The sequence below is a fragment of the Phalacrocorax carbo genome, chromosome 12, assembly GCF_963921805.1.
Source record: "Phalacrocorax carbo chromosome 12, bPhaCar2.1, whole genome shotgun sequence".
Lineage (NCBI taxonomy): Eukaryota > Metazoa > Chordata > Aves > Suliformes > Phalacrocoracidae > Phalacrocorax > Phalacrocorax carbo.
In genome coordinates, this window is record NC_087524.1 from 14,030,736 (window position 1) to 14,051,933 (window position 21,198).

Consider the following 21,198-nt stretch of genomic DNA (forward strand, 5'->3'; position numbering starts at 1 on the left):
TGCCTGGCTGTCCTGCACCCAGCAGCGCTGCGGCACACGTGTCCCTTGCAGGGCGCAAACCTGCAACTCGAGGACAGGCTGTAATAGTCCAAAGCCCAGGAAGATGATGAGCAAGATGGCACCAGTAATCTCAGTTAAGATACTTAATCTATATTGCTTTAAGTTTAGGTTAGTTCTGACCAAACACCAGTTGCTGGCAGCAGCTGTGGGGAGGCTGTTTACACAGGCCTTGCTGAGCAGGTGCCAACCTCCCTTCACTTTCTTACACTACAAAGAATTGAATTAAAAACCATTACCCATAAATATTTACTGCATTTAAGTCTTTTCCTTTCTAAAAGAGGGACAGCTTATGCCCAAAGAGCCTCTTCCTACCAAGCATATCAGTCAGTACATGAATATGGCAGTGTAATCATCAGGTAATCCTGGTAAGAAATCAAGTTGGATGTTTTTTTAGTCCAGATTTTCCTTCCTGCAATTGTAACAAAAGGATCAAGTCCTAGTGTAGATTGACTCAGCAGCCAAGCTTCATCTGTTGGGTGACTCCCGTGAGTCCTCAGCATGGATTTCTCTTTCTCTCTCCAGTATACGGATGGGTCCCACAGAGCATCTCCTCTTTTAATGTACTTACCTACCCCATCTTATAGATGGGGAACACAGCTTAAACCCCAGAGTTGGATAGCCTAGTGAGAAGGTGTAACTCTCCCATTGGAGACAGCTCAGCATTTCACACAGGTACTCCAAATTTCTCTGCAGACACCTCTGAGGAGAGTCATTTCAGTTGCATTTATGCCACCTCAAACTGTCCAAAAGTGACTTGCCCAGAGTCACACAGGATTTCTGTGGTAGGGCAGGTATTATGCCCAGGCTTCTAAAGCCCTATCCTAACTCTGTAACTGCTGAGAAATCCCAACATCCACCTGACACTTCATTATGGAAAAAAAGCACTGAAATAAAATTCACAGGCAGTGAATTCACACACAGCTTTCACCCTGCATCAGGTCAGTTTGAGGTGCTTGTGGCAGGAGAAGCTACAGAAACCCTTGCCACCTGCAGGGTTGATGGCCCTGTTTCCCTGTCATTCCCAGGGTGAGGTTTTACCATCTTTTGTCTCGGCTGTCTCTAGGTGGCCGTCCGTGCTGCTCCCGCTCTCAGAGGCTGCAGAGTACTTCTCAAATACCTCCACCTGTCAACAAGCACCAGACAGAAGCTCTATAGATGCACATGACCCATTCCTCCAGCCAGCACAGGCTGCAAGTGCCCTTTTCTCCCCTCCTAAACTATGAGGTCCCACATTTTCTGTAGCTGATGCTTTCACACAGACATCCACCACCCGCCCACTCACCCTGTGCCCTCCCCGTTGTTTCTGAGCCCTGCATGGGCTGATGCAGCACATGAACTGCCCTGGCTGGGCTCACCGCTGAGATGATGCTGTGGCACCACCAGTGCCACCCCATGGCCTCCTTCCCTGTAGCCTGGCTGGTGCGGGCATTTGCCAGTCCCTGTAGAAAGGCATGGGCACAGGAACTGCCTAGATGCCCAAACAGGTCCATTCTGGGTGTCCACCAGAGACTTTATGAAGGTTTCTTTCTCCTCCCACTGTTTTGGAACAAGCTGGCCCCAGGGGACTGTCACCTAAAACCTGGACTCAAGACTGACCCAAGCCCTGGCACCCAAGGATCTACATCCATTCCAAAGCTCTTGCTTAGCATAGCTATCTGTCCTGTTGGATGAAATAGTGGCTACTGCCCTGTATGGAGGAGAGCCCAATGATGAGTCAGTTTTCGGAGAAAGTTGTGGCAACAAAATTAAGATTGCAAAGGAGAATTGAGATTGTTCCAGTAACACTCCTTTTCAGCAGAACAGCGGTCTGGTTACACTCACATTAGTCTTTGCTCATCTAAAATTACTACACCTACAACTATTATTTATTAAAGGAATAGGGTGGAAAAGCCTAAGTGTTAGTTCTCTCTGTAGAGAGTTACCTTTGGGTAACTGACACGCTGCGAATCTGGGATATACTGGTTGCCTTCACTGCCTCCATCACACAGCAGACCACTGGTCTCCTGGATTACCTGTGCAGAAGGGGAAGCCATCACCTGTGAGAGCATTGCAGTAACAGGATCAATACTTATCTCCCACCCAGGACAGACAAAACCACAGCAGTCTGGGAGACCCATGGGTTATGCTCCCTGTGACACCAGGGACTTCCCTGGTGTTGCCACAGGCAGCCAGCAGAAACTGCGGGATCCAAGTCAGCCGGGAGAGGCTGCCAGCAAAGGCAGCCCTGACACCTTGCAACCCCGCTGCTGCCTTGGGCTCCTCAAAGGCTCCTCCTTCTGCTGCCATCTCAGGGAAAGGGCCTTATGTCCCCCTGTCCTCAGCTAATTTATGCTGGGCACCCACCCCAGACATCCCTCCTGACACAGCAGCTGGGCTCGAAGGTCCCTCTGCGGCCTCCCGCACACAGTAGGCAGCAGGGAGCTGCAGGAAGAAGCTATCCCAGGACATGAAAATGAAGTAGTGTATTTGTATATGTGCTTGCAGTGAGAAAGGGAGCCAGAGCACACAAGGACAGGACTGAGATAAGATATGATCTTCCAGCAAACCCAGGGCAGAAGCACGGGAGCACCAGTGGGACAAGCCCCAAAGGGGCCACTGACCCTGAGCCACTGCTCTGCCTGGTCTTTACTCTGCAGCCCCAGCACGATGACATCAGCATTCATGGGGATGATCTTCAGCTTGTGCTCTTTCTTCCTCACTTGCTTTTCCTTGTGAATGACAGTGCAGCCCAGCAAACTGACGTCGAGCTGAGGGCTGTGGTCTTTGGAGCTCTTGTAGCACTGTGGAAGGAAGATGGGAGGGCAGGTAAGAGGCTGAGGAGGAGCCTTCCCTCTTATTTGCTGGCATGAACTCAATGCCAGAAATGGCTCAGTGCAACCACATGCATTAAGTGTGCTAAACACAAGAAGGTCCTATAAGTCCTACAAGGCTGAGATGTCTACAGACTACACACAGGACACATCTATACATATAGAGATACACGTACATCTGTGTTCATGCATATATAGCCTGAAATACCTCTCACAGATACTGCTAGAGGGTCAAGTATGTGGTTAGCTAGCAGGATAAGCATCCCTTCTGCTTAATCACCTCAGGAAGTTTCCCCAAAAAGCATCTCTATGCATTTTGGGAGTTTTGGATTTTGGACACAAATGCGCCCTTGTGCCCCCCTCAGTAGCCCCATGCCCACATCTCTTCTGAAAATGGAATAAGATCTCCAAATCTCTGGAAGATGGTTTTGAAGCACTGCGTTTCTTTACCAGCTAGTTAACATGGCCTGACGTACCAAGTCCCTCCCCAGCTCATGAAAACGTGTTGTTTTAGGCAGAGAGCGGAGGATCTACCCACCAGCAACCTGGTGTCCTTGATAACACACAGCTGTTTTGCCCACTGTCCCAGCCACTTCTTCCTCCACAGGAACGCACAGATTCGAGCATCCTTCATCAGCTCAATGGTGGCCTCTGTGGATGGCCATTGATGGGTTGCTGACTTGCCTTTGCTGCTCTCTTCTTCATCATAAGATTCATAGGAGCTACTAACAGCTTCACCATCTTCTATAACAAAAGCAAAGCTCTATCATTAAATACATTCCTAGGGCAACTCTGAGCCTATTGCTTGCCTCAGCCATGCTCACACATGCAAAAGCTTCCAGCACAGGGATGTGTCTTTTGAGGCTCTCCTACAGGAAGATAATCAATAGGAAAATAACCCTTATAGATTGTTTTTTCTTTCTAGCCCAATATTAATCTCATCACAATGTTTTGTGCCTAATAGTCTCAGTTAGCAAACACTCAAAAGACACTTCTCAGTTGACCACAAATTCAAGAACATTCCCTTAGACATTTTGTGATGTTTGCTGCTTTTTTACCCCCCGAAGATGCTGCTTCTACTTTTCACTTCAAGCCAAACACAATTTTTAAGGCAACAGCAAGCTCCAGTCAGCCTTTGTCCTCTGAATGTCAGAAGTAAAAATGGTTTTTGCAATGCCATGCAGAAAGCAATGATCTATTGTATTTGAGATGTCATTCCGCTTTCCCTTTCTGGGCTAACCGGTCTCTCTCTCTACTCAGTATCTAAGGGACAGCAAGGGGTTTTGAAGTAATACACTGTTGCAGCAGCAAAAATTAGTCATAAGTAGCAGTTGTAAATAATAGTAATCCCATTTTTCATATTCATTCTTAAATGGATTGCTATGTTATTAGGATGAGTTGGGGTTTTCGGTACCCAGCTCTAATGTATCGCAGATTATTGGAGTTTTCAGCTGATAGGGACAGCTAGTCATTAGTACCAGACTCAGCAGAAACAACGAAAATGTTCCCACTGACCACAGGGGAATTTGCAATGCTCTGCTGGCATTTACGGTATGGCTCTTATTTGCAAGGTAAGCTCGCATAGCAAGATGGTAAGATTTGGGCAGCGTCTCTGTAGGGGTTTGCATTCTTGTCCTACCAAACAGCACAGAGGAATATCATTAAGTTTCTCTCACCAGAATTCAATCTAATTTTGTTTCTCATCAAATCTTATTATCCACATAAAAGTAGCATTATCAGATTGGTGCAAAATAAAACGAGGAAAAGCAGCCAGAAACGAGAAAAAAAAAGCATTAGGAATTTCACTGAAGAACATTTAAGTTGGGCTTATTTGTTCTTAAAAGAAAAGGAACTGAGATGCAGTAACAAAGCTACAGCCTCAGCCCCAGTGAAATCTTACTCTATAACATCCCTCAAGCAATTAAAACTGCACCGATTAAACAAACTTACTAAAAAGCAAATATTCCCTTTTAAACTCTCTGAATGGTGCTGACAGCATGCTACTGGCTCACCATCTCCGTATGCTCAACATATGGGCTGTCAATCTTTTATGGGAAAACATTACCCCCCCCATGCATTATCACGATGCAGACCTTGTCCACAGGCACCCTGGGCAGAAGCTCAGATGGAAGAAAAGTGCTGAAGTTTCTCATCCCTAGAAATACTAAGAAGCTGAACCTCTGCACTGCTAGGGACCCTTCCTTATGCAGCAGCTGCTGCAAGGATACCTAAGGGACCTCATCTTCTAAATCTCCTTCTTTATCAATGTGGGGCTATCACTAACTGCTCTTCTGACCTCTTCTGGGGTGCCCCTCACCTAGGCATTCGGTCTCAGGCTGCCACCTTTCTCCTGGGGGAATAACACTTTTCTTCCATGCTCTCAGTGGGAGCCCTGGCTGCTCTTTTGTGCGACCACACCGACAAGTGCTTCAAGAGGTGAGCTTTTTACTTGAAAAGCTGCAGCTGTTGCTGTGCCGGTGACACTGCCACAGCCTCATGATGGAAAGGTGTAGTTGGGAAACCGGGACAAACATTGCTTGCATGACTTGTGACAACACTGTTGTCACTGCTGAGGCTCATTCAATCCCAAGTCATACAGCTCAGGCACTTCAGTACAAGGTCTCCGTTTCCACCCACTGGCAGTTTCAGCTAAGACCATAGTTTTATCCTCTCATTGCTGTGACAGCAGCGGCAGCCATGTTCTTGGATGTCTTTATCTAATCCACCTCTGCGTTCCTGTTTGTTTTCCCCTGGCCTCCCAGGGAGTTAAATCAACACCATGATGCAGGAAGCTCCATCTTGTATGCCATAGCTGCCTCTGCCCAAGCAGAGCACCTTCAACAATCACTACTTGTCAATACAGCCAGCGTTATTGCATAACAACTCCACATCGGTGGCCAGAACCAGGGGAACAGAGGCTAGGGGAGTTCTCTTCATTGTCATCTTGAGCACAGGAAAAGGCACACAAAAATGCTGCCTTGTGTATATATGCCATGGGCAGAGAGAGGGGAAAGGTAATTACCTTCCGTGCATGTAATGGGCAATATCAAGGGGAAGCACCTGATCATCTTTGCTAAAACTGAGGAGGTTTGTTGTGGTGTTTTTGGTTTTTTTTTTTTTTAAAAAAAAAAGGAAAAGACACTTCAGGTTTGGAAAGCATGCCATACCCATCGTTATTGTGGCATAAATAACGCCCTCAGTAACCTGCAACCCTGGTTTGGGTCCAGCCGCAGCAAGCCTACCAAAAAGACCTGCACGTTCAAAAGGAAGGAGAAAGGGAGACAAAGAAAGAAAGCCACAGATAAGCAAATGCGGACAACAAGGGCATCAGTCCGGCTCAGCCCCACGCTCCCCCCTTGGCCATGTCCCCGCTGCCAACAGAGGAGCACCTGATACGATACAGTGAGACTTCAAACGGGCACTAAGTTTTCAACCCATCCCGTCAAACAAGGCAATTCCCTTTAAAACAGAATCATCACCATTGTAATTAAAATCAGCCAGGGCCGATGAGCTGTTTCAGCCACAACAATTATTGCGCAGTTGGCAGTCATGTTGCCCCATGCACTCTGTTTCTTATCGCACCCTTCAATTATGCAAACGAAGACAAGGACAGTAACAGTTTAACACATTTCAGCCCAGGAGGAATAGGAAGCAGCAGCATTTACCAGAGTTGTAAAATGAAAGGCAGAGGTGTCCCCAGCAGAGAGACAGGAATCGTGCTCATGAAAGAGGGACCCCAAGACCCAGTGGTCTTGCCTGCCTGCTTCATTTTAATTAATTCACCCACGATTTGTTACAGTGCCTCACAATCCCACTTCTGACACTGCACAAATTCCCTATCTCCTCAGCCCATCGGAGGCTTGCTTTGATGTCCTTTCTTGGCAGTGCACCCACTAATTTTAGAATGTTCCTACTTTTGTTTGATTTAACTACACCCGTTTGTTTGGGGATGCATAGGTGTCTTCCAAGGCTTGCGCTGCAATTCTGTCAGAAACACCACCAGCACCTCCCTGGACTGTTGGCTCCCTTCCTACCCAGCTTGTGGGGAGAGAGGAGTGAGGGCAGAGGGTTTGGGGGGTTACTAGGGTCAGGCTTTAGCATCTTTGGCCAGGGCAAACCCATGCGTGTCCAGACTGCTCTTTAGCAACAGCAGTTGCACCAAGGTCTCAAGGCAGTTGCAAGCAATGAGCATCACTCCACTTAGGACAGGTACAGGGTACTATTACCATCTGACAAGGCAAGAGGGGGGGAAAAATGGGATGGGGAGCCCAGTTTTGTACTCGTTGAACCAACAGGCAGGACCGAGACCTGCAGGTTTGCCCCTTGTGCCATGGGATTTGAAGCCTGACCTCTTGAGGCAAGCTAGGGCACCAGCAGCTTCCCAGCATCGCTGCATGACCTACCTGCTACATGGTGTGCCAGGCTTCACCCTCTCCCAAGCCCTGCACAGCCTCCTCATGCCACATACCTGCTGCTCCACATCTCTCCCTGCTTCTCCTTCCCACTCACCCCAGGGCACCACCTCAACACGAGGTTGCCAAAAAGCACAGATTCTCAGTAACACGATGCCACCTTCCTTCTCACACAAACCACCTTAAAAGCCATCAGCATTAGAGCACACCAGGCGGTTTGTGTAGAAGGGACCTGCTGAGGCCTGCAGAGGGGACCAGCGGTCGAGCAGTCACAAGAGCCAAAGGCACCACACACCTCAGCGGCAAGGGACTGCCTGGGCTTGTACATCCCATCTCGCTCGCTTCACAGGCTCCTATCTCTGCTCGCCGCTGTGATACTGCTTGGTAAAACACCGAGCCCGCTGGTCAAACAGCTATTCATAGCAGCCACAGGCTGCCCCATTTTGACAATGCTCCCATCATACAGGTTTTTTCTCTCCTTTTTTCAACCACACTTGTAGGGCTCTGATCTCTCGCTTCCTTAGGCATCTGGCTGGCCTGGATTTTAGTGGATGGTGGTTGTATTTGCATCTATGAGCAGCAGGTTACCAAGGAAAAGCAGAGGTTTAAGCTGGGTGTGTGCTTATCATTCCTGCCAGCCAAGACTCTGAATGCAGTGCAAGTTTATGGAGCTGCCTGAATAACATAACCTGTTTTTTCCCAGCACACAAATCCACAGCCATACTCCAGATAGGACCATGTATGTCTTTACGTGGCATGGCTCTCAGTGTGTTATCCGCTTTCCCAATGTGCACCAGAGAAAAAAAAGTCCATTTGTCTTACAGTGCAGGCAGCTGGACACCCCCTGCAGGGACAAGGCTGCAGGAGGGCTTCACTCCCCTGCACCCCACTTGTCACAGCCCTGCCCTCAGCCAAACCACCAAGAGCATTCTGGCAAAACCGAGCTGGCACCTAACTGCACGCGGTGGGGGGACCTCTCCTCTGTACCAAAAGGTACGTTTCACCCCATTTCACCCCAGCCATGATGTGCCCATGCTGGGCACGGTCTTACTGTTCACCACTGTAACGTGGTTGCAGACAAAATGGGATGGTTCAGGGAAACAAAGATCTTTCTACATCTCCCTTTTTTGTTTAGCACTGAACTGCTAAGCTATTGTGAGAACAGCAGCCCACACTGAGCTGCAAGCTGTGCAGGAGTGAAAGTGAGGGCACATTCAGATACATCAACCCCCAGCCACTTCAAGCAGGGGCACTGCTGGTGCCTCCCTACCAGGAAGCTTCAAAGCCTGGTGGTGCATGGTGGGGCTGGAGATGACTCAGCTTCTCTCATAAGCAGGCCACATTCAACATTCAAGGGTTTAGATCCAAATGTTTTACCCTTAACTCTCACTTCTCTGCTTGCCTCAACTCTCTCTGCTCAGCTCTGCCTGTCATCACACCCTGCTCTGCTGCAGTCGAGGCTGATGAGCAGAGATCTGGCTTTGCAGCAGAGCGATATAATCTGCCTCATTTGGGCTTAAATGGATTATAAAGTGATAACATCAGCTCTGCTATTAGATCAGAGGGAGGTAATCTCTCATGAAGGGTGTTCACTGAAAGAAGGATGCATGAATACATCTTAAAAAGTGAGAATTTGGGAACCAGACTCAGCCTGTGTGCAGCAGTTTCCTCCCAAAGGGGTGGTATCGGTGACACTGAGGACATTGCTGGGAGGTGCTGACCCAGACAGCAAGCAAGGGTGTGCAGAGGGAACCCGCATGCTGTCCCCTCTCATGAAGTGTGGCTTTTTAATCAAGTTTACAGATAGCTAAACTGCCACAGGAGACAGAGCCGAATAAATAACCAATTATAAAAATGGTTATCACAGCTAACAGACCAGAGTCAGGGATTTTGAGCCCCAAAGGGACAGTTAGAGCACTAGGACACGAATGCAAGCCACCACAGCTTCATCACTGCTCAACAGAAACTTGTGTTTGACTACAGCCTATCTTCCAGAAAACCATCAAGACAAAGAGAACCCACGATGGTTAATAGCAGCTTACAGCAATGTTATGTAGCACAACTGGTTTAATATATTTCTACAGAAAAGTTAAAAATTTTAGTAATTCAGTAGCCTTTTCTTTCCAACTAGCATTAGACCTGTAGTAGCAAGAAAACAAATTTATCACACAAGCTCTAAGAAATGTCTGCACTTTTGTTTACTCGTTCCCATAAACCTCAAGTCCTCCATCTCCCACGTGAAACCCCACAGAGAGTTAGCTGTGATATACCATTCACAGAGATGTCATATGGCTCAGCCTCTTCGTAATATCCCTCTGGGGATTCGATCTTGGGGACCGGAGGTTGTTTTGTTTCGGGAATCTGCAGAATAAATAATTAAAAGAAGCATGATTTAAAACAGGTAAAAACAGATACTTGGAAACAATGGAGCATCCTTTTTTTTTTTTTGAGCACTAAAGTGTATCCCAGTGGGTGAGAGCTTTTATATGGGTACACCAGGATTTTCATGTAAACTGGTTGAGATGACGGGAGAGAGACTGTTGAGGGCTTCAAGTTTACAGTTAGCTCAAATATAAAGGAGTCTTTGAAATTACTGTATAATTGTGTCATAAATGTTATTTTTTTTTAATATTGCTGAAAGCCCTGGGAAGATCAACTCATAGGTTTCCTCAAGAGCTGCAATTACAACCCATTGGCCTTACTGTGAACTGGGACTTCTGCCTGCTGCACTGACCTCCCCCTTAAGCTGCTCATCATAACTGGGGATGATCCTCTGTGCTATCGATTATCTTCACAGGGAACCAGAAGGGCAGACGTTTGGTGTGATCCTGGCTTTACACTGAAAAGCATATCTTCGGCAGTCACAGGTCGTGTCTCCAAACAAAGCAACAACTAACAATCTCTGCTTTAGGAACTATATCAGGCATCTTTAATTGTGCTCTGAGCAAAAAATAAAGGAAATGGATAAACAACTAATGGAAAATAAGCCTTTGAAAAGAGTTCAAGTGCTGGAAAATCCCTGTGGTGCCTGCCAAACCCCTCCCTAAACACAAGCAAGGGCTGGCAGGAAAAACACAGTGCCTTGATCCTTTAGAAATTTCAAGACAAAAAAAAAGGAAGCTAAGAAACCAACCTTTTACTTTTCAAATAACTCACATGGCTGTTGAACGTGAGACAGTGAAGATCACAGTAGGATAAGTGCACAGCTTATGCCCTTCCCAAAATATGTGGCATCCCATCTCCCATCACCACCTGACAGTAGCATCCCCCCATTCCCCAGCATGGTGTCCCCTCTCCTTGCCCAGGTCAAACCATCCCCAGTCATCTGACAACTGTATGCTCTGGCACACGCTTCTTCAACTGGCTTCTGAGAGAGACCTGTGCAAACCCTGGATAGGACGTTCAATGTGCACAGGGCTAAAGCCCCACACCTCCCAGGAAGACAGGCAGAAGAGCAGGTCTCTCTCTGGAGAGACAGCAATGTTGAAGGTCATGGATCATGCAGAGTCCTTCATGCCAGCCCATGTGATTGTTTCTGGTGGCCTGGAGAAGAGAGGCCAGCTGGGCACCAGCACCGCAGAGCTAAGGCAGGATCAGTCCCTTTGCAAGTCATGCCAGCATCACCAAATGCTAGCTCAAAGCTGTCCATGCTGCCCTGGATATTTCCACCAACAGGTACTGCTGCCCAGAAGTAGAAAGAAACTTTTGAAGGAAAAGATGTTCTGGCCAGTAACTGCCCACAAAGGGGGATGCTGCTGAGCCTGTGGGAGCTAGGTACCCTGACCGCACCGGCCAAAGTCATGTGCATCTGCTCCCACATGGGCAAGCTGCACATGGCTCTGCCAACCTCACAAACTTCTCAAGTGTCTTGGATGAAAAGTCCTTCTTACCCGTGTCTGCCAGATACTGTGAGCAGACTCTGAGCTTACTTTCCCGAGCCACGTAGGACACACTGCTGAAAAACGTTTGCCTCCAAACACTTAAACATTTAGGAACTTGTCCTAATGTGTTAAAGAAATAAAAACAAACCCAGCCACCCCAAAGCTTTACTTAATCCCTTCCCTGGCCAGGGAATTCGTCTGCAATTGCCATCTGTGGTGGCCTCCTGTGTGTAGCCAGTTCACATTGTACTACGACCATAAACAAATTGCCTACACAAAGAAATGCTGTGGGTTTATTTGACACCATCCCACAAGTGTCAGGGAAGGAGGCAGGGGAGGGAAAGGGGCTGCTCCGTTTTGTTTCCTACAGACAATGGAAGCCAATGGGGACTAGGTGGGACTGCACCTCAGCTGCCCCAGAAGTTATTTTTTACTCTCCTCTTTCCCTAAAGGCATGGAGTTGTTTTGTCTCCAGCTTAAAGTCAAAGAGTACATGCTGTGTTATCTAACCCAGGATGGTCCTCACAGGACATTTGCCTGTTGCATTATGGCACAACGGAGCATGCAAATAGAACCATTTTGGGCACCTGCATCCACACCCTGTGACTTTCTCAGTGGACAGATGCAGAAAGCAGCAGAGCTTCCAGGGCTACCGCAGATGAAAGGTTACTGATGTCTGAGCGACAGCCCACGGGACTCAAAGGTTGTTTTGGGACAAACCTAGAGAAATTAGTGGGATCCATCTGGGCCACCCCGTTGGGTTACCCACTGACTGCTGGTGTCAGTACCAGGGACAATCTGCTGTGCAGAGCTTTATCGCCAAATTTCTCCCATGCCTCAAAAGGCAAGTGCAGTGCAACACCACAGGGTGCCTTAACATCAAACCACAAAAAATTCCACAGAGCTAAACCAGACATTCTGACATCCTCTCCTAACCGCCCCATTTCTGTGTAAGCAGCTGTGCTCCCTCCTCCACCATCCAGGCGGCCACAGCTCCTTCCCGCGCCGGGAGCAGCAAAGACAGACAGGTGCATTTCCCCACAGCGGCAGTTTCACTGCTGCTTGCAGTGAGGAGGTACTTGACTGCTTTGCCCGAAGGGGTTTAGCTCCAGTAGTAAGCAGGTGGGAGAAGGTAGTTCCCAGCACCGGTCTGGGGGAAGGCAGATGGCTTAGATACCCTTCTCAGCTAACATCTGAGACTGGTTGGTTTTGTTTTGGTGCTTTGGTTTTCTTTGGGTTTGTTCATTTGGATTTTTTTCAGTCCTGTGCCCCTCCCCCATTCCCTCATGTAACTTCCTAATTTCCTATCAGAAAGCTGGGCTGCACCAAGCACAAGCAGAGATGCCTTGGGGACGTGGCTGCTGCTTCCCCAGTCATGCTTTCACTCCACCACACCACTATCCTCCTGCCCACCTCCCTGCCACAGCCACCAACCCCTCCAGCTTTGAGAAACCCCAAATCAAACATCAATTCCTGCCCTGGTCCCTGCTCCCAGGCGACTATCCCTGACCAGCTGCGTGGGCAGAGCCCCGACAGGGCTGGAGCAGCTCCCAGCAGGCAACCGCACTGTGTCTGAGGATTTGCTGGCTGCATCCTATCCTACCCCCTCGTTTTCCCAGCTCCTCCAGCTGAGCCACACAGCCCCCTGTGCAGAAGTCCTGGGGCCTCACCCCATGTCCTCCTTCCTGGGAAAAGAGCAGATCCTCCTCTGTGGTTGATGGATGCACCACCATGTCCTCCTCCATGCCTCCCCCTCCTCCCTATGCACACTCCCTTCCCCGCTCTCCTTTCTTTTCACATCCCGAAATCCCAGCTACAGCAATTCCCATGTCAGATCAACTACTGAATAGCAACATCTGGGGTCTCAAGGATGACCTGTGTCTCTTGAGGACAGCTGGGCTGGCTTGCTGGCATGGAGACAAAATCCCACTGAAAGCTGATGGTGTTGAACTAGAGCCTGGCTAGATTTATAACTGGAACTTGACCATATTTACAGCTGCCCTATGGAAAATTCTGTGGCACTGGTGACTCCTCCTCCCAGACCAGTGGGCTGTACAAGCAGCGTAACGTTCAGCACATTTGCCCAATGCGCAGACAACACCAGGCGCTTCAGCTGGTACCAGACCTGATCTTCCCTGCTGACAGTCAAACTGTGCAAAGCTCTGCTGGTAAGGGAGATCCTGGTGCTGCTCAGGGATCGCTCCACCGCCTCACAGCTGAAGGATTTCTGGCTTTTGTAAGGTCATGCCAGCAGCCCAGCCACAGCTGCTTTACAACTTGGAGATGCCAAAAGCAACAGCTGAGAGCCAACCTCACCTTTGTTTCTTTGGCAAAACCTCAATTCTCTTCACTCTTTGAGCCTGGATTGCCATGTGATGGGCGTGGGTTTCCCTGGCAGGGAACACAGCCTGTTTTGCAGCGCTTCTGCACACGCACAGGAAGCCCGAGGCTCCCACAGCTGCCTGCTCCCTCTGTGCACGAGCTTTGGGAACCACAGCGGTTTCTGAATGCCCACTCACCCCAGAGCACGGCCACCCTGCCTGGGCCACCTGCAGCATTCGTAAAGACCAAACATATAGCAGGAAACGCATACAATAAGGAGCCCCTAGACATATATTTTTAATTTTTAAATAAAGCTCACCAGGATTATGTGTCTCACTAAAATACATGGGCAGAGAAAAGCAAAGGATTTGTGAAACATACCTTTGGAGGAGGGAGGTCTGGCAGGCTCTTCTGAGGAGGGGACGAATGCAGTCCTGAGTCTCCATTGGTCAAGGAATTTCTCTGATCCAGTGCTGCAAGCCAGAAACAATTATATCCATGACATGTGGCACTTCCCAGCAGAGCACTCGCTACGCAGAGCTGTGCAGGAACAGGGAGGTGCCATTTCGGTAGGAAGCAGAGTGGCAATTACAGGCAGTGCTGCAGCATCACCATGTCATTTCAGGCCGTACACAGGAATGTGGCACTAGGAGACCCAGCAAAAGAGCTGGCCTCTAGTTTTTGGATGTGTTTTTCCATCTGGAGGGAAAACTGTGAAGCCCAGACCCATTGCTGCAACTTTAAAGGGTCTTGAGAAGTAGCATGGGCAGACATTAGACAGTATCTGGAAATCCTTAGTACTTTAGTCCTTACTAGCTCTGATCCCTGCTGCTGCAAGCAGACAGATCAGTGACTGTCCTCACCTTCACTGCCCTTCCAGAAAACTGGAGCTACTACCACCCTGCTCCCAGAGCGAACTGCAAAGGTTGCTGCCCAGCTGGGCTGCACAGCAGTTTAATCAAAGCCAGCCAAGAACAGTAATTTAATAGCTATTGAAGGAAGAGTTGCTCTTGAATCACCCCAGGCCAAACATGTGAAAGGGCATATGGCAGCAGAACTGCTCCAGGCAATCTGCATCTGCCTCTGGAAAGTCAGATTTTCCAAGCAGCTGAATGCAGAGTGATTCAGTAGCTGAAGGGTACATTGAAGGCTCAGAAAACTTGTGTTCAGTCCCTCTTCCCCCACCACAGAACTCCTGGGTGGCCTCAAACAAGTGCCCAAATCCCACGACCTCCAAGACAGTGCAATGCAGCAACACTCAGGACCAAGTGGGAGAAAGACACCAAATGGCTGAAAAACAAAGGACTTTGAAGGTAGTGCAGTGGGAAGTCCCCTTTCACAGAGTGTCTCTTGTCAAATACTTTGGGAGAAATTAGGCAAAGGTCTTCAGATATGGCAAGTCCAGTAAATTAAAAGGGGGCCCAAAATCTGCAGTGAGCTGACACTCTAACTCCCTTAGTCACCTGCTGATGCTCCAGCCACATTCCTTGGAATACCCACAGCCCACAGAAACCACCAAGACATCATGCAGTGCCCTCAGAAGACATGGGCAGGAACTTTGCTGCATATTTCTGGGCTTTAAAAATAGAAGCTGGAAACCACATTACTTTGTTCGTGTCTGGGGCTCAGAAGCCACGATGACAGTTCTGCCTTGCCAGGCTGCAGCCAGCTGCTGGCCTGATGGCACAAGAGCTCAAAACTCATCTCTTGTGAGAAATCGCTCCCTGTGACACTGGTCTCCTGGTCATCAGCACTGGCTAAATTCAGTGAGTCAGGAGGACACAGACACCCTTGGATCAACAGATACCAACTCCAAGCAGCTGTTTGCAACTCGCAAGTAGGGCTGCTGAATATCTTTTAAGGTTCATAGAGAATAAAGCAGGTGTGCCTGTAACACAGACTGGTCATGGGGAGACCCACCTACCAAAATACCCATGATTATAATGCCAGAGTCGTATCTGCAGGCTACTGTGGGAGGCTGGCCTTTTCTGTAAAGGACCGAGGAGATGGTGCTCACAGGGCAGACACCTTCCATCAACAGCAGCTGCTAAGGCCATTGCTGCTTTTGGAAACACCAGAAAAAAGTTTGATATTTCCTAAAGTCCCAGTGGGCTGCTACATAAGAGGATGTGGAAGTACCCACTCCACACACAGAGTTTTCCACACAGGGAACTTCTTAGGGGCCTTTTAGTAGAGAGAAACAGACAGGCCAATGTGCATCCTCCTGCACCAGGCAGAACCTCCTATGCTCAACTTCACAGAAGAGAAGTCATTGCAGCAGCTGTCAAACCCTTCACAAGTGGTGGCCATCTGTTCTTGACTCTCCAGCAAACCTAGCAATCATCCCACTGAACCTCACTGTGCCAGGAAAATGCTCTTTGGTTTCTGTACCAGCAGTTCCTCCTCCTCCCAGCGACCTTGGAGCATGGGATGGAGACCACAGCCTCAGTCCTCACCCTGCTGGAAACTTGCCCACCCTCCATGGACACGTGCCCATGTACTCCAGTTAAGGAGCAAAGTAGGATCTGATGGAGCCTTGATCTTCAGGCTTTGTGCAGGAAGAACCATCCCTTTAACCTTCATCCTGACAAGACCCCTGGGAGATGTTACAGGGTTTTCTGTTCTGAGGTTGCAGAGGGCAGCTATTGCTGTGCCCAGCATGTGGGGACAAGTACCCAATGCATGCTTTCTGTACAGACAGTCCTCGCAGCATGTGCTTTACATACCCCTTCTTTCTCTGGGAACATACATCAGCACCACAAATCATAGACTGTTTCCTTATTGGGGTGGGAGGGAAGAAGCATTTTTTTCCCTAGACAAGCATTAACACTTTGCAGGTGTCTTTTGATAAAGATGTCTCTCTCAAACCTGGAATTTGGAGAGAATTTAGAAGAGGGAAGGAAGAAAAAACAGGCAAAAAGCCTACTAAAATTCACATCTGTACAACTTGGTTTTTGTGCTTTCTGTTCTTTGTAAAAGTGAATATCTCCTGGTATTTGGGCTAAGAGGACTGTGACGTGCACCACCAGGAGCCCTACACTGCACATCAGTCCCACCTCCTAGACCCCTGCACCTTGATCCCTCTGTGCTGACTTCCAGAAGGAGATGCCTTCAGCTCACTGAAGGGCCCCATGGACTTGCATGGTAGAGGCTTGCTGTGTTTCTCAAGTAAATGACAGTGCCTTCATCACTCACTGCAGTTAATTCAATTACTATGCCATAAAAAGGCATCTCAAAAGCAACACACTGTTCAGTTTAATCCTTACCAATGGATTGGAAGTAGATACAGTAAGCAGTGAAGTATGGTTTTTGCAGAAATGGCATATTTTTAAGGTTTGGAGAGGGGAACTTTTAGAGCTGTTGTATTATCACTTTAGAAAGCATTTCACCCTGCACTGCTAGAGCATGCTTGAGCACAGCTACAGTGATGAAGAAACCCTGCAAGGCACGAGGGGTCCCACTGACCTTATCCACAAAAGTGTGGTAACCACATCCCACCAAAGGATTTCGGTGAAACAAAGTGCACACAGCAGCAGTGGATAAAAGGGGTAAAGGGAATTGCACAATCACTGGGGGATCCATATCACACCCCCTAGCACCAGTGGTTACTATGGCCCCTCCATCTGCTCAATCAGAACCTGCAGGTCCCACTTCTGACCAGGCAGGCACAGACCTCTCCACACAGAGAAGCAGGATCAGGGCTGTACACCCAGCTGCAGCTATGGCTAAGATCCCATACATGTGTCTCACTGACTTCAGCACTTCCAAATAATTCAGAAGTTTTACTTGGAATAGGGAGGTTGTTGAAAACAGAGGAAGAGAGAAGCGCCAGGTCCCATAGGGAGCGATTGATTGGGTAGGCTCATGGCCTTGGTAGGAAAAAGTCTGAAATAAAAGAACCAATTCTAAAAATAAGATGCCTGAAATTTGCCGCCGTATTTCAGCAGGGTGGATCAGCGCAAGTCTGCTTTATCTACCCAAATAAGAATTTATATAAAGAGAGGTTTCTGTTGCTCCTTAGCTGCCGGGAGCTACCGGGAGCCTGTGCAATCCTCTTATGGAGCATTACAGCATCACCCAGAGGGCCCCATCTGGAGATCACACTGGGGCTGCATGCGTAATCTGGGAGGACATCCTGTCTTCAGGGGTATTTGAAGTTAACCTAAATTCAGCTGCAGGTAGTTTAAAAAAAACAAAACAAAAATAAAAACAAACAAAAAACCCACCACAAAACAATAAAACCAAAACCAACAACTCTGGAAACGGAGCCATCCCAACTATTGCAGGACCAGCTCATCAACAGCAGGCTGCACCAACGCATCCTCTTGTCTCATCTATTTGGACTGGAGACTGTGAGGTAGGGTCAGCCTCTGACTACATGTGCATTAAGGAGATGCATGTCAGTAATAATCTCATTCCACACAATTATCAAAAACAGCCTTTGTGATTAACTTCAAAGAGCAAGAACATTTTTAGAGAACTACATTCTTTCCCATGTTACAAATTCAAAATCTGGGAGATCTAAATTAGAAATATTTTATCTAGGTTTAGTTTCTTGGCTTGCACACCGCAGAACTCTTGCATCCCCCAGGAGATGAAGGTGCTCTGCCTGTGCAGGTGGTGAGGGTGCAGGCTATGCCTGGGAACTCACTTCGCGAGGCTGTGGCAACGCAGACTCTCTGGGCTAGTACAGAGCAACACACTAAAGACGACACATACTTTCAAGGTCTCAAAGAGGTGAAGTGACATGTTTCGTGGCCAAAGGAAATATGAGAGCTTCCTTAAATATTTCAGGCACTGGAGCTGCAAGCCTTAGAAGGCAACGTTTTTATCCCAAAATAACACCCTCTGAAGTGCTACTTCCAGGAATAACCTCACAGTGCTGGCAAGGACCATGATTTCCAAAGAAATGTAATGAAAATGGCAGTCCTTCCACACCATCAACTGCCTTGTCCCTCAGGGCTGCCAGAGGAGCCTCTACCAGTCCCAGGTAAAGCACAGCTCTAACCACATGTGCCTTTGTTGCCCTGTTAGATTTGAGACAACCATTAGTCTTTAGCTCCCTACCTTTGTCTTCTTTCTCTTGGTCACCCTGCTGTTTATGGATGGTCACTTTGTTCATATAAATATATTCCTCATCGCCACCTGCAACCAAAGGGAAAAGTGAACTCTTCACCCACCCGCTGCTCTCGTATTGCTAGGTTTTTCCACAAAGACAGATGTAAAAAGTGTCTCTGCTGCGTACATTTTAGGAGAGCATATGTGCAAAAAACCCCAAAACCAAAACAAAACCCAAGCAATAATAAAATGCAGAAAAATTAAATGCTTTATAGTCAGGAAATTCCATAAGTTAAAGTTTCTACTTAAACATTAACTTGGCCAAACAGTACATCCTGTGTATCTTATGAAGTGGATTAAATAAACTTAAGGTTTAATAAGGAAAACAGAAAGTATCAGGAATCTTGGGAATCCTTGCTTGTAAATCTGGACACATAGCTATAGTAATTTTACATAAACAATTAGAGGTCACTGCAAAAATAATCTCCATTTCATTTTCCCCTTCTAATTTTCATGTCTCCCCTTCCCACCAGCCTCCAAGAAAATATTGCTTCAAGACCCTGTAGCAGTCCCCACGAGAGCCTACCACCCCATCCTTGGTTTTCCTTGCCCATACCACTGGACTTGGTGTAGACCCGCAGAAGGTCGGAGAGGAAGCTTTTCTTCACAATGGCAGTGCTGCTCAAGTTCTCCTTGTCCAGTATCCTCAGAAAATCTTCAAGTTCTGTAAGCAGCTGCTCAAGAGCTACGACAGCAACAGAGACAACAGTTGGCAAAGCAGTTGGGTGGCATTTCAAAAGAGGACATACATTAATTCTGAATTTTCCAAGATCCTCTGCATTTTTCTGCCCAGCAATAACTCATATTCAGTTTTCCAGCTTGAAGCCTCTTTCTAGTTTTGAAAAGAAACTGGGTCCCAAAATCAAAAAGGCTCCAACTTTCCCTAGTCTGTTCATATACCAGTAAAATCCTGTGTAAATGTCTGTTCTTCCTACAGGACTTTTGCTCAAGGGGGTAAAAGCCTGGAGAGTTTTTCAGCATTAGGGCTGAGATCACACAAAAGCAGCCAGCAAGATCTTGACACCTGAATCTTGAGTCCTGGCAAACATCATTCAAACCTCATCTGAATTTGGATCTACCAAACACTCTGCTTTCTGGTTCCTCTCTCCAAGCCTCCTTATTTCCTCTACCTGTAATGATTTGAAAACATTTATGTATGTCCCCCCCCCCCAAAAAAATAAAAAAAAGCATATACATAATTCAGTAACTTCTCAAGCCATCTTGCGTGAGTAGCGACCACAGAGATCACTGTACCACACGGAGCCGAACACCCAAGACTGAAAGACCGAGCAGCATCTCAGAGCCCCTCAGGAAGCCCGGCCATACCGAAGGCGTGCCTGCGTACCCGCCACAAGCAACGCGGACACACCGCTCCCCAGCACTGACGTCTCAGCCAGGCTAATAGGTTTGTTTTCCTTCTGAGGAGGTGCTACTCGGCTCTGCACCGACCAATCACTTCTCTGACAGGGCTCACGCTGAAGCAACAGGATTTTAATTGCTTGCTTTTGTTCCTGCCGACGTTTATCGTGGGCTAATTAGCGGCAATGGCAGGAGCCCGTTCCAGGGAGGAAATACCAGAGTGTTATGTGGAGAGAGGAAGTGCCACACAAGAACGACAGCATGTGGGAAAAGCACAGAAAACACAGCCAGGCCATTCCTCCCCCACTACCCCACCCCGTTACTGCCCAATGCTAAGGAGCTGCCAGGAAGACTGGCAGCGAAGCTCGGGTTTGCCACAGCGAGTGCTCTGCTGCAAACCAGGTTGTGACTGCCCAGCACACCACCAAGGAACGCGACGCATGGGTAATTTAACTGGGGCAATGCTCCATTCATTACTGACAGCATTTCCACGCTGTGTGTTCCCATGGTGCCCCTGCGAGTCACGGTACACACCAATGACCTAGGAAAGTGTTAATATTTTGGCTCCGTAGGGCAAAACATCTGAAGCATATATAGTTTAAGTGCTACAGCCTCCAAGGTCACAAAGAAACATTTGCGTAAGACCAGGAGAGAACCATCACCTTCTTACTCCCCCATCTTTAGCCACCAGGCGACCCTTCTTCAGGTGAATACATGTTAGAATATTGATAAATAAATCATAAATTACACTGTAAAGGTTTATGTTGCTAGCCATTAATTGAAAAACATGTTACTGCTCTCAAACTGTATTAACCTTCACTAGCTTAACTGTAACACAGTTTAATGACTCCCGATCAATCAATAATTGCTCCACAGGAGACTACCAACTGGTAGTTCTTCATACTTGATTTTATACCCCCTACTCCAAATTAATTATCTTCTCATCTGATTTAGGACCAGCAGGGAGTAGAAAATGCCTGTATCATGCTGTGTTAACTTGAATGTTTTTGCTAGCTGCTGTTTTGCCCAGCTATAAGCCACTGCCATCCAGAGAAAGCAAGAATACCTCCAAGAAACAACAGCATTTTTCATAAACTGTAAGGCAATAGGTAGTATGTGATATCAACAATATTAGATGTCACTGATATCATTAAACAAGGAACTGTGAGCATTTGGTGTCACACTCACTTATAATCATCATCTCTCAAGCTACAAGGACCCTGCTTCTTCTAAGTT

The 21,198-nt window shown here is 47.7% G+C and overlaps 1 protein-coding gene across 4 annotated transcripts in view; it reads right to left on the reverse strand.

The window, feature by feature from the left end:
- The window catches only part of AFAP1L2 (actin filament associated protein 1 like 2), a 72,022-nt gene that overhangs the window by 8,976 nt on the left and 41,848 nt on the right, over positions 1–21,198 (reverse strand). The window contains exons 2-10 of one of the 4 annotated variants that reach the window (XM_064464215.1): positions 19,160–19,288; positions 18,553–18,630; positions 13,867–13,958; positions 9,553–9,643; positions 6,038–6,121; positions 3,409–3,614; positions 2,661–2,840; positions 1,983–2,072; positions 1,099–1,183 (exon numbers count right to left, since the gene is read on the reverse strand). In XM_064464215.1, the coding sequence (XP_064320285.1) occupies positions 1,099–1,183; positions 1,983–2,072; positions 2,661–2,840; positions 3,409–3,614; positions 6,038–6,121; positions 9,553–9,643; positions 13,867–13,958; positions 18,553–18,630; positions 19,160–19,288 (1,035 nt within the window). Of the gene's footprint in view, positions 1–1,098; positions 1,184–1,982; positions 2,073–2,660; positions 2,841–3,408; positions 3,615–6,037; positions 6,122–9,552; positions 9,644–13,866; positions 13,959–18,552; positions 18,631–19,129; positions 19,289–21,198 lie in introns of all 4 variants that reach the window. The other 3 variants (XM_064464214.1, XM_064464212.1, XM_064464211.1) reach the window with 3 other exon arrangements.